Genomic DNA, 13,457 nt, shown 5'->3' with positions numbered 1-13,457 from the left:
GGGCAGAGGGACCGCAGGGCGTGGAAGGGGGAGAAGGGGACAAGGCTGGGACGGGCGGTATATAAATATAGGGGCGGGTAAAGGTCCGATATATGTATGTAAAGCACTGAAGCACACAATCGAAGCTGGTCGTTTCCATCTCCGGTGCACCGCAGCCTTCGCGGCGCCCATTCTCCACATGAACTCAAGAGTCAAGATTATTTGTTTCTTCCCTATGGCTAAGTGCTGCTCGAGTTGCTGGTAACAAGCATACGATATGAGCGCCGATTAGTCGCGAACCCCTGACCGCGATCGTGGTTGGTGGCATGACGTCATGTGTCAATCGGCCTCTTGTATCGTTCGCGACATGTCAAGCCGTGTTTCTTGTCTTGTGCTCTCGTATAAAAAGGGAATGTCGTCGTCACCCCTCCCTTCTGTACCTTCCCCATTGAGTGCCTAGTTGTCGATGCGGAAAGCCTACCCAGGTCAGTTGAGCTCCCTACGATTCATTCGAACACACCTGCTCCACAACGACTCCCCAATGACCTGATCTGCAGCGAACGCGTTTGCGGCCGTAACGTAGGTCAGTACTATCTCCGAGCGTGTTTCGTCTTGGAGATGCTCTTCACGGCACCGATGCATTCTCGGCACGAGCAAGATCGATCTAGCGCGGTTGCGCGACAGCGTGGAGAATGCCTGGAATCCATGTGGTGGCGAGTAAAGGTGAGCTTGCGATTCTTGCGCACCGTTGAATGCTAACACACAGTAGAACAAGGAGACAGTCGCATCCATGCAGATGTACGTCCCTGCGCACGTATGCGTTGTGGAGAGGAAGACGTTGACTCACAGCGTGTGCAGGAGGAGGAGGCGTGTTATGTCATTAGCCGCCCCCCAGCATAGGCTGTAGCGCTCGTGGGGACGGGCGCGCAAGCGCGGCCACATGCAGGATACGCGACCGCGAGTCGGCCTGCCCTGAAGATTGTGTTGAACGCCGACTCGAACACCACGTCCAGGGCGCTTTCCCGCACGCGTCCGATCTGACACCCTCCCATTGTCCCTGTCCTGCCCATCAAGCACCTTTCTGTTCCGACCGACCAGCAAGCCCGCCAGATCGTCTCGCCCTCCCCTACCAACCACCATTCAAGACCCCCTGGACATGTGCTAGACTCCCCCGTGGCACCAGAATGTCAAGTTATTCGGGATCCTCGTATGGGGAATCCCGGTCGCCCTTCCTCGGAACGGGGACCTATTCAACACTTTCCCCCACGCAAACACCATACTCTTCCTCAAGCTCTCTTACTCCGACCGCTCAGGTGTGTACCGTTCAACCTGATCCCGAGCACGATGAGACCATTGATTGGTATTGCCCGCAGACTCTCGTCTTGGGAGCGAGATGTCGTCCCCGCGCCCGCAAATGCGCCGCAGCCCCATCCCCTCTTCAAGTGACCGCGACTACCGTGAATATCCGGAAGAAGAAAACGACATGGATGCCCGCGAAGTGGAGGCGGCTCTTAGTATGCTGGACGACGAGATCACGAACGCCGAGGACGCGTTGACGGAATGGTCTCGCGAGTCCTCTTCTGTTGGTATGTCTGCGACATCCTACACCGGGCAGCACAGCGGCGGCGCCTCGTCTGTCACCCCCTCAAGCTATCTCTCCGGGGAATACCGCACGATGACCGACGCGCTCCTCGACCGCGAGCGCCGGGTCCTCAGCACCATCTCCGAACGTACCGAAGACCGTTCTCGACCGTCCTCGTTTGCCCAGTCCGGCAGTGGCCAAGGCAGTCGTCCCAGCACGCTCTATACTATCCCAAGCATCCCCAGCGAGAACAGGAGGTCCCAAAATCTCGATGACAGAGCGCCCCCAGCCCTCCACACCCGCTCTTCTACAGAACCCACAGGGTCGCCTGCCCCGTATGGTCCTGGTCGTGTCGCCAACGCTTCCGGTCGGCGCGCCGGGGAGCTAATCGCGTTCTTCGAGGAGAAGCGGACCGAGACGGAGTCACCAAGGCTCTATGGCCACTCTCGCACACTGTCTGCGCCGATGGGGCCTCGCTCACCCGCCCCCCCACGTTCGCCGGCGCCGCGGTCTCCCAGTCCTTACACCACAACGGTGAGCCAGTCAATGTCGACCTTCGGAGCCCCTCTCGGCTCTACCAGCTATGGGTACGGTAGCTCCACCTATGGGTACAACAGCTCTCGGCCCACGTCACCCACAAAGAGCGCCCGAGGCGGCTCTGTTACGGAGTCGTCTATGTTCTCCCCACCGGCGCAAAGGAACACCACGTTGTCTTTGGACTCGCGCTTCTACCCGACGTCGGCCACCAACACGTACACGCCGGACCGCAACGCCGGCGGGAGCGGGAGCGATACGTACTCTAACACGCGTTCGGGCACGTACTCGAGCACGTTTACCGGGTTCACGTCGACCGCGACCCCGATCTCGTCTCTTCGGCGCCCGCAGACATCGCCGCGTTCCCCCTTGACGTCGGTCCGCAATATCGTTGCCGCATGGAAAGAGCGGACGCCGTCGCTCACCAATTCGGTGCGCTCCACCTCCACTACGCCCTCCCCGACGCAAGAGGGTCTGTTCAGCATCCGCAGGCGCGCGGATCGTGGGGCGGCGCGTCTCAGGGACAACGCAATGACGGAGAATGCAGCGGAGGATCTAGCAAGACCGCTACCAGAAGACGACGCAGGCGGGAGCGCGAGTGGAGGCCCCAGCCTTAGCACAGTCTCGTTTGACATTGCCGAATTAGGCCAGTACGCAGGCGCCAGCGGAGCGCAAGAGGTGAGTTCGATTTCCCGCGCTCCCCATGCACTCTTCACATCAGCCGCGAGTTCTACACAATGGTTGTAAGAGCTTTTCTAACCATCGGTTTATTTGCAGCCGCTGAGGATTGGACTGTTGTGGTACCTCAATGTCCACGCGCCGCCACCTTACCGGTGGCAACGATGCCAGGCGTTGTTGTACCCGCACATGCTCCTCTTGTCGTGGATTGCACCTGGAGGTGGACGGGGAATCGTCACGCTCGACCTCCTCAACTGCATTGAAGTTCGCTCGGTTCCGTCGCCGATGCACCCGACCGCGCAAGACGACGTCGGTACCATCGCCGCGCGCACGCAAAGCCTGCGTGCTGTGGAGACTGGCGGCGCGTCCGCCGAGATGGGGCTCATGGAGAACTTGTGTCCGTTCCAGCTGCTCTACAGCGACGGTATTGAGAGATTGGGCGCCGAGAGCGCCAGAGAACGAGTGAGATGGGTCAGCGCGATCTGGTACGTCTTCATTCGCCCATATTGGGAGCACGTTTTTAACTCGGTTGAGCAGGGAAGTGCTGGACCACGCAGTCACAATTCCGGACCGGTCAAGCACGCGGTCTCCCAATGGATCCATTCGCACCATCCAGTCCATCTCCAGCACGACAACTACACAGTCCGGCACTGGCTCCGCGTCCACCGTCTACGTTCCGCCTCTCGACGAGCTCTCGGACATCCAGTCCCTGTCGGGCTCCAGCGGGCCCTCGCGCCGGCCTTCCCTCGCGTCTGCGCACCACATGCGCGCCACGGACGACAGCGCGATCTCGTCGCAAAGCTACCTCTACCCAGGGGATCCGCGCGTGATCCCGCCCAGCCGCAGCAGCTCGATCCGCCGCACCAGCTCGCTCACGGACCTCGACGAGGAGTTCGCGTCTGCCCTCCGGCGCGCGCGCGACAGCCGTCCCGGCCTCGGTTTCGGTCTCGGGCTCGCGGGAGGGATCTCGGTGGGCGATGGGTCGCCCGTCACCATCTCCAGCGGTCCGCGGCTCGGGCGCGACGTGTACATGTCCCCGCCGCCGAGCGAGAAGAAGAGCAGGGTGGGATCGGAGGTCTCCGACGACACGTTCTTCAGCACCGGGTCCGTCTCGCGCTCGCGCACCCCGACGAGCAGCTTCTACTCGTCGTCGTCCTTTACGCACGGCCTCACCGGGACGGCGACGCGGACGAGCACCTCCGGCCTCATCACGGACGAGAGCATCGAGCTCACCTCGGGCTCCGGCACGGCGATCATCACCTCCAGCCTCTCCCTTCGTGGCCCAGACTCCGCCTCGCTCCTCGGCGACTCGCACACGGACTCGAGCGCCATTCCGGAGCCGCCCAGTCGTGGACTGACGCGCTCCGGTGGTGTTCGCAGGCGCACGAGGACGTTGCCGGTGTCGTCTTCGGAGGAAGAGTACACGTCGTCGGGAGCGTACACGTACTCCCTTGGTACACTCGAAAGCTACTCAAGCACAGGCATGACGCCATCGGGAACGGAGACCCTGACCCGCAGTCGGTCGGTCACGCCGACGCCGTCCTCGCTCTCGTACACGCGTTCACTCGAGGAGGAGCAGCTGGTCCGCAGCGAGACCGAGAGCTCGGTGTACTACAACCCACGTCCGCCACGTTCGCCATCGACGGCCTCCTTCAAGAGTCTGTCGACGATCCCGTCGCTCACCGAGTTCGAAGACGTGCTCAACACCGAGTACGAGACTGTGGCGCGAGCCGTATCGGACGTCGCCAGCACGGAGTTCGGCACTGTACCCCTCTGTGTGACCCCAGCACCCACGGCTTATGTCACCCCGGCACCCACTGAGTACGCTACCGTGGACGTCTGCAAGTCCGACGTGTCGACCGACTTCCACACGGCGAACTGCAAGTGCAAGCAGAGGGTCCCCGACAGCGACGTCATCAGCCTCTCTACGCCGTCGGAGATCCCGACCATCCCGTCGTCTGCGCCTTCCCCGGTAACGAGGTCAATCAGCTTGGGACCCGAGGACATACCGCTGCCGCCCTCGACGTACACTCCGTCGTACACGCCCTCATACACACCCTCATACACGCCCTCATACGTGCCCTCATACACTCCCTCGTATGCACCATCTCCCATTCCGTCCCCGGTGCCGTCCTATTCTCTTTCATTGCCGAGCGAGCCTTCAATCCCCCCACCATCAGAGCATGCTCCTACGGAACGGGCCCCTTCGCCGACCACGCTGACCCCGACGTCACTCACAGAGCCGTCGATCAGCTTGACGCCATCTTCGCCGCACATAACTGTGGAGATTCCCACCCCGTCTGACATCGAACTCTCGGCTTCTGCGTCGGTCACGGAGTCGATCGCAGGCCCGTCGCCCATCCCATCAATCTCGGACGTCTCTACTCCGTCGGAGATCACCACGCCCACGGAGTCCTCGGTTACACCAACGCCCTCAACTCAACTCACGCCGTCGGTTCCGTCGACGCTCGATGTGCCGTCCTCCCTCGCCTCCAGCGGTGCGCTCCCAGAGTCCGCATGGGGCGCAGAGACCGACGCCTCCTACGAGTCGTCTCTGCTCCGCGCGTCGCCCTCGATGGCCTCCCTCGCGATCCCCGAAGGCCCCGACATCTCCTACGACACCACGCAGCTCCGCCCGAGCGACACTCGCGCGTCCTCCGAGACCCCGCTCTCGCTCGCGACGCCGCTCACGGACATCAGCCCGTCCTCACCGCTCAGTGTGTCGTCGCCGCTGTCGTCGGAGCTCACGCCGACCCAGTTGAGCATGTCGCTCCTCTCCGACGTGCCGTCGCCGCTCGCCAGGCAGCGGTCGCTGGAGATCCCCGGCGGGTGATGCTCTCGCGCACGCCGTCCTCGGTCTCGACGGCGTCGTCGTTGTCGATGAGCTCGTCGCGCATTGCTCCGTCCGAGTTCGAGCTGGACGTGAGGACGGAGCCGTCGTTGCTGTCCACTCCTGCGTTGTCACACGTGAGGCTTCCGGTGCAGCAGCCGTCGAGGCCCCCTTCGGTATGTGTATTACCCCCTCAGCAGATTGATCTTTGTGCTAATGATCTCTTGTACAGGCGCTGCCGTTGATGATCCCACTCCCACCCTCGCGAGCACCGTCAGCGGCACCGTCAGCGGCACGGTCCGTGGCACTGTCTGTGGCACCGTCGCGGCACCGTCTGTCGCGCTATCTGCGGCACCGTCCGTCGCGCTATCTGCGTCACCGTCCGTCACGCCGTCTGTCGCGCCGTCGAGCAGGTCGACTACTATGCGGTCTACGGTGTCGGCCTCGATGAGGGTCAGCATGACGACACCGCGTGGGAGCACGCCCTCCATCGCGTCGAACCTCACGACGATTCCCTCGGAGGCTCCCAGCACCATCTTGACTCACGACGTCAACCGCCTCTTGCACTACTTGAACGACGTGAACGAGGTCCGTGACGCCGAGAACAGGGACATGGCCGACAACATCCAAGACATCAAGGGAACGCTCGAAGACCTGGAAGCACTTCTCCGCGAACGGATGCTCACCGATCACCCTGAACGCCCTCCGCCGGTCCCGCACAAGGACGTCCAGGTCGGCCCCGGCAGCATAATCTCGATGTCGGAGAAGGAGCGTCCACTTTCCCGCGTTACGCGCGCAGACGCGACGCCAGTTCGCCGCCGCGAGGCCCCAAGGATCGTTAGGACGATCTCGCTCTCCCCGCCGCCAATCCGAGGGTCGTCACCGACGTCGCTCAGTGACAGCATGTCGTTCCTGTCGTCGCACCACTCCGACGAACTCAGTCTGATGGAGTCCGAGCTGTACCCGGCTGACCTTCCGATCTCGCCTTCGTGGCCTTCGTCCTCGCCCGTGTCGTCCCCAGCGAGCTCGACGACTTCTTCACCGGTGTCTGCACCTCCATCGTCGGTCACCCCTCGCTCTGTGCATCGGTCGGCGCCTCGGTCTGAGGTTCTCTCGGGAATCTCCACAAGCCTCGATGGTCCCCTCACTCTGCCGTCTTCGGAAAGCCTGTCTGTCGCCACCACCCCACCACTGTCGTCGTCGCCTTCGCCGTCGACCGTCTCCAGCCGGACGGTGGGCCCGACGCCGGTGGTCACGCTTGCGAACCTGCGCGACGGTCTTGACGGCATTCGCCAGCAGATCTCCGGCATGCTCGACTCCCAGAGCTTCACGAACCGCCAACTGGACGAGCTGCGCAACCGCCCGCGCGAGCAGGTCACCATCCCGATGCCGATCCCAGCGCCCGCGGCGGCGACTCCCAAAGACCACTGGGATGAATTCTCGCAGCGTCTGCAGATCATCGAGGAGAGCCTCTTGCGCCTCCTTGAGCGCGGTCAGCCTCAGCCCCAACAGCCACAGGAGGAAGCGCCCACCGAGGATGGGTCGTCTGTGGGCCCGGACCTGCGCCGCCTCCTCGACGACATTCTCGACCAGTCCCGAGAAGCCGCCCCACAGCCACAGGTCATTCACGCGCCTCGTCCGCAACAAGCCGCGGGCCCGTCGTTCGACGAGCAGCTCATGCAGATCCTGATGCAGTCGCCGCCGTCGGCGCAGCAGGGCGTCCAACCTCCGCCGGCGTTGATCCCGCTGATCTACCGGCCTGGTCCCCGAGTGCGGCCGCGGAGCACGAGCCCCATCCTGGAAGACATGACGTTCCGTACGACTTCTGCTCCCCCGCATCCTCCTCGTATTTTCGTCAGGCACCAAGCGCCGCCGCGCGCAGCACGACGAGGGGCACCCCCACCACACCAGCCGCGGGTACCTGGTGCTACTGTCACGGAAGACGATGTCTCCCCTCGGAGACGGGCACAGAGTTTCCGGGGCACGCACAACCAACGCCCGGTCCTTCAACGATGCCGATGCCTGCACCTGTAGGTCCCGACATCGATTTTCTTAGAGAAGTTGAAAACAAGCGGCGTGCACAGCGCGGCGGGGATGGCCGAGTCGATGCAGTACGCGGATGCCGTCGTTTCGATATTGCTTTCTCGTTTATTAACCTCACTCTCTCGTAGACCCACGCTCCACCTGCCCGGCCTGCAACGGAGCCGCCTCCAGATGACATGCCTTCTGCAACATGGTACCCTCCCCCGCCAGCACCGGAGGGAGCACCGGCACCACCGCCAGGACACATCTTCGGCGATGCAGGGACAGCAGCGCCGGCACCACCACCGCCACCTCCAACTCAATTTGTCCCTGTTCAACAGGGCCCTGTGAGTATTCTTATGAATTCCTATCAACTATTTGCTCACGGCCATGTAGACTGTTGTGCAATTGCCGTCCACGTTTTCGGACATCTTGGAACTTCTGAGGGTGCGTCGCCGTGATCGCTCTAAACAACTGCAGTTGGCTAATCATTTGGCACTAGGACAACCGCAGCGGCCAGCTCGCCGGTCTCGATCAGCAAGGCGAAGTCATCACGTACCTTCGCGGTTTGAACCAATGGTTAGAGCGGGACGTCCACGACCGGCACGCGGAGATCCAGAGCGTCTCTGCTCGGCTGGAACAGACTCGCGATGAGGTCATTCCCCTTCTCAACCAAATCGCTCATGCGATCAGGCCTCAAGCTCAGGCTCCTCATGGTAAGTGTCGTCGATCTCACTTGGTCCCGCGCAGGTAACTAACATTGTTCGCCAGGAGTGACGGTGGCACCCCCACCACCTCAAATATTCCCCTTCCCGCATCCAACCCACATGCATCCAACCCATATGCATCAAACTCCCTCAGGGTCGGGTCGTCCAGTTTGGCCCTCGGACCGAACGCCCTCGCCGTCGGAACCCCCGGTTATACCCCCGATATACGGACCTTCGTTCCCTCCTGTGGCGAACGTGCCCGTGATTCCACCACGTACCGGGTACCCCCCACCAGGGCCTATGCAGCCCCCGAGGATGCGCCCCGAGTCAGAGACGGAATTTATTCCTCCTCGACCGTCGCCGCCGTCAAGTGGTTCTTACTCCGACACATACATATCTGACGATCACGGGGGCCCAATCACCGTCATTCCTCCTCCCGGACAACCACACCAGCCGCAGCCTATAATCATACAATCGTCGGGAGGTCCATCGGAGAGCCATGCAACGTCGGGTCCCGGGTACACTCATAGTCCAGGGGATACTCATAGTCCCGGGCGCTCTCATAGTCATGGGCGTACTCATAGTCACGGGCATTCTCATAGTCCTGGGCATTCTCATAGTCCCGGGCATACTCATAGTCCTGAGCACATGGAATACTCCGATGAGGATGGTTCACACCACCACCCACACAGCCCGCACCCGCATTATGCCCCCGAACGTACACCTTCCCGTGGCCACGAACAGGCAGCTCCTTCTTCCGCGCCAGGTGCCGGTCCCGTGGGCGGCGACACAAACATCAACATCATAAATCCACCAGCCCAACAACCATCTCATACCCCGTCTCACGCGCCATCTCACGTCTCGTCGAGCCCCCAGCCCCAGTCTCAGCCGACGCCTCAAACGATCACCATCCTCCCACCACCCGGGCCATTCGGGACGATCCCGCCGCCAATGTACGGAATGGAGCATCGAGTCATGTCACCTCCGCAAGAGCCTGTCACGAGAATCACACCGTCGGCCTCATCCTCGCGAAGGACCCACAGTCATCACAGCCATCGACCGCATTCACCCTCCGGACGCTCGAGACGATCCAGCCATAGGAGCCCCTCACGCAGCGACAGTTACACCCATGTCGAGTCAGAACCTCCGCACGTTATTATTACTCCGTCGGGTCCGGGTATGACAATGGTTCCAGGGACGGTAGTTTCGGGTTACGCGCCTCCAGGTCCGATGCCCTTCGCCCCAGGTTCGATGCCTATGCCTCCAGGTCCGATGCCTATGCCTCCAGGGACATACCCACCACCTCAACAGCAGCCCACCGTCGTCATCACCGGTCGCTCACATTCTCGAGACAGTTCTCACACCCGCGGTTCCCGTCGTTCATCCCCTGCGTCAATACACATCCATGAGGGCTCGCACCGCAGTCCGAGTGCTCCTCCCATGACTACCCCCTCCCATGTCTCGCACGCGCCTCCACCGTCTTTGTGCAACAGAGGTCTCGTTCCCGTTCCCCTCGTACTCCTCACCATGACGCGCCTCACGATGGTCATGGCCCTCCTGCTGGCTGGGAGCGATATGGCATGCCCCCTTGGGCGTATGGAATGCCTCCGGGGATGATGCCGCCATGGATGATGCCTCCGGGGCCTCCGCGAACAGGTTCTCCCAGCGGCACGCACGGTCGCGGTGACCGAGACCGAGACTACTGGTCTTGGTGGGATCCTCGTAACTATTCGCACGGCCGCCGTCACCGGGATCGTTACAGCGACGAGCGCTATGGGGAAGAGCACGGTGGTCATCGCTCCCATTCGCGTGACAGTCCCCGTCACCACACCAGGCACCGTACCGACTCGCGGTCCCCAAGCGGTCGATCCTACGGGAGTGATCGTCATCAACGAAGGCCCTCTGGAAGTGGGTCACGTCGACGCCCCTCCGTTCACGGACTCACCCGTCGCACGGGACCCACCCCTCGCATGGGACCCACCTTTCGCATGGGACTCACCCCTCGCATGGGACTCACCGACACTCTCCTGAGCCATCTTACTCGTCGGAACGATCTTACTCCCCACACGACGGCCCTCGTTCCCATTCCCATACACCGTCGCATCGTCCGTCCCATACAGAGCCCCGTTCATCCTCTCGTCCTGGGACGGCTGCGAGGACACACACACCTCCTACCATACATGAGCCTTATTCGTCTCATTCGCGGACCCACTCTCGGCGAGAATCTAGGTCAATTTCCCCGCGACCACTCGCCGTATCACGGCCTGCCAGTTCCATTGTCACTCGTCCTACGCATATTACCACCGGAGGTAGTCGATCACCCGTGTTAGTTCCCCCTCCTGGTACGCCTGGATCCCGCCCCAGGCTTCCTCACGAGGCTGCGGATCCTCATCAACGGCCACCCACGAACATCGACTACGAGGGGCATGTTCCCCACGAGTACGAACATAGGCTCGAGGGCGACGAGCACTCTGAAGATAGTCAATTTGCACGTGAGTGTCATCCGATCTTCGCGGCGAACATATGCTGACTTCTACTAGACTCGTATCCACAAACACCAATCCATCCACACACGCCGGTCCATTCGCAGACACCAACTCATCTGCAAACGCCTCATACCACTGGTGGAAGCGTGTCAACTCGAGGTGCGTGATAATTGTACCGTTCATACGCATCCCCGACTTATGTTTTCGCGATGCGCAGTACATCCAAGTGAACATGTCGCGATGGTGCCCCCTCCGGTCGCACCTACTGTAGGATCCCTTCGCGATCAGCTCAAAGAGGGCGAAATCGTCATCCCTTACTCACCATCTGACCAGGTACACCCTGGGGGCCAGCCACTTCATGATGACCGCGGTGTACCCGTAGCTCCCTCTTCTCGCCCGCCAACGGCTCCTCCTCGCACACCAACGGCTCCTCCCCCCGGCCCAAGTGATCCTGGTTCATCCCCTGGTTCCGTCCCTAGTCGCATTCCTTCGACTCCGGACCCACAAGGCCACCGTCGACCAACTGGGCAACCCTATCGCCCTGAAACATCCGTACCTAGCGACATCGGGTTGATGGATCAGGAGCATGACCGAGCCGAGACCTTCAACGCTCTCCACTCCGAAATGGAGGCGGTCATTCAGAACCTGCACGATGCAGAAGAGAAGCGAGACCTCAACTACCGTGCAAACGAGGACGAGCGCGAGCGCATGTTCGTCGAAGCCGAGCGCCGGAGGGACGAGGAGGCCATCGCGCGCCGCGAAGGTGCCCTGGAGGGCATCGTAGAGCAGCTGAAGGCCCTTCCCCCGCCCGTCGTGCCGGCGGACGTTGGCAAGGGCGCCGCAGGCGAGCCAGACGAGTCGAGGTCGGCGCCCACAGTGCCCAGCGACGGTGCGCCTTCCCATCGGACGGCGTCGATCATCACGGCCGGCGACGTCGGCGATCCTGGCGCGTTCATGGACACGATGCAGGAGGTCGCCAAACGCCACGCTGAAGACATCCGCGAGATCATCGAGCTCGAACGCGAGTCCGCTGCTGCCGAGCGCGAGCGGATGACGGAGGCCATGCAAGCGGATCACCAGAAGACGGTCGAGCAGCTCGAGGCGCGCATCCGACTACTCCAGGACGAACTCGAGGGCGTCAAGCAGGACTTTGAGACCGAGCGGCTCACGCGCTCGGCGGAGGATGCGGCACAGCGCGAGGCAGAGCGGGCAGAGCGCGAGGAGCAGCACGACACTGTGCGCGGTCAGCTCACCGACCTCACGAACCTCGTCTCCGAACAAGGGAGCACGATCGAGGAGAAGAAACGCCTCATGGACGAGCATTGGGACATCAAGCAGGAGCGCTGGCAACAGAAGGACGCCCACGACGCACACACGCACAACCTGCTCAACATGATCTTGGAGTCGCAGGAGCGCATGCTTCAGGAGCAGGTGACCGCAAAGGAAGAACTCCAGGGGCAGATGAGGACCAGTACGTGTGCTCTTGGCTGCGCATCGTTGTAGATGCTGATACCGTCCGTCTCTTCAGTGCAACAAGAAGCTCTGGAGGCTATTCAGCAGCAGCGGGAAGCGTACGAGGGTACCATCCAGAACATGGCTGAAGGTGAGCTTGTTCTCTGCACGACGTGCAACGTGATTCTAAACATTTCTATAGCATGGCGCGCCGACTGCGAGCAGCGCAAGCAGGAGACCATTGACGCTGTCAAGGCGACCGCGAACGAACAGATCCCGTACAACGTTCAAGGGGTGAGCGCTTCCCGTACCGACTAGAGTGCTGCTGCTGATCCCGAGCCTTAGTATCTGGACGAATTCAGTCGCTCGCTGGCTACTGAGGTGCGCATGCTGCTCAGCGAAGTCGGCAAGCTTCGCGAGGACAAGAGGAATCTCGAATTGTAAGCCGCCGCCGCTTTTAATTGTCATTTCTCCGGTATTGAAGTCGCACCCACAGCCAAATTGGGGAGCTCCTCACGTTCAAGTCCAAGTATGGCCCTGCCGGCGAGTTTGATCCCAGCTGGTATGTCTCCGTATGCTGCTTCATGTGTCGTATATACTGAACGTTTCACAGGAAACCTGTTATGACCTGCGGTCCGACCGACGCCGCACCAGCTCCCGAGCCGGCTCCCGAGCCTGAACCCGACGTCCCTCAACCAGCACCTACTGCCTGGAGGACTGTGCATCCGCGCCAGTCGCGCCGTCGGAGGCAGGCGCCAGCGCCGGCGCCACCTCCGCCAGAGGTTGTTCCCCCTCCGACTACGTCCTGGGCGACATGGCAACGTGAGTACCTCTTTGGCTCGGTAACGAAATATGCAGAACTGACGAATGGCCTTCTCAGCCCATCCCACATTCCAGCCATCGCCCCCCATCCAGCACGTCGAGCACCTTCTTGCACCGCCAACGCCGAGCCCAGGTCTGTTCGGTCCTCGTTCCCCTCGCAGTTCGATCCACCAGGGATGAACGTGGACGGGGTGATATCTCACGCTTTCGTTATAATCTGCCATCTTGCATGCATCACGCTTGATCTCCGTCTCCCTGTTTCTATCACGCCTGACTCCCCGTCTGTTCATCTTTTACTTGCTCTTGCTCTTTAGTCGTGCTCTATCTCCATACCTCATATGTTTCTTGTGTTGTCTGATCTCCAC

General features: G+C 61.5%; 2 protein-coding genes across 2 annotated transcripts; both read left to right on the top strand.

The window, feature by feature from the left end:
• Window positions 1–1,163: 1,163 nt before the first annotated feature.
• On the top strand, window positions 1,164–2,842 carry BXZ73DRAFT_48697 (uncharacterized protein; the record flags this gene model as incomplete). The annotated part of the gene is made up of 2 exons (XM_048020103.1): window positions 1,164–1,296; window positions 1,353–2,842. 2 exons carry the CDS (start codon window positions 1,164–1,166, stop codon window positions 2,840–2,842), a joined length of 1,623 nt encoding a protein of 540 aa, XP_047876719.1.
• An 8,600-nt stretch (window positions 2,843–11,442) lies between these two features.
• On the top strand, window positions 11,443–13,272 carry BXZ73DRAFT_90629 (uncharacterized protein; the record flags this gene model as incomplete). The annotated part of the gene is made up of 7 exons (XM_048025703.1): window positions 11,443–12,289; window positions 12,347–12,421; window positions 12,473–12,564; window positions 12,616–12,710; window positions 12,767–12,832; window positions 12,884–13,092; window positions 13,151–13,272. 7 exons carry the CDS (start codon window positions 11,443–11,445, stop codon window positions 13,270–13,272), a joined length of 1,506 nt encoding a protein of 501 aa, XP_047876718.1.
• Between the last annotated feature and the right edge of the window lie 185 nt (window positions 13,273–13,457).

This window comes from Epithele typhae (assembly GCF_022376455.1).
Source record: "Epithele typhae strain CBS 203.58 chromosome Unknown BXZ73scaffold_32, whole genome shotgun sequence".
Lineage (NCBI taxonomy): Eukaryota > Fungi > Basidiomycota > Agaricomycetes > Polyporales > Epitheliaceae > Epithele > Epithele typhae.
Note: the sequence above shows the minus strand (reverse complement) of the source record. Positions and strands in the feature narration are given on the sequence as shown.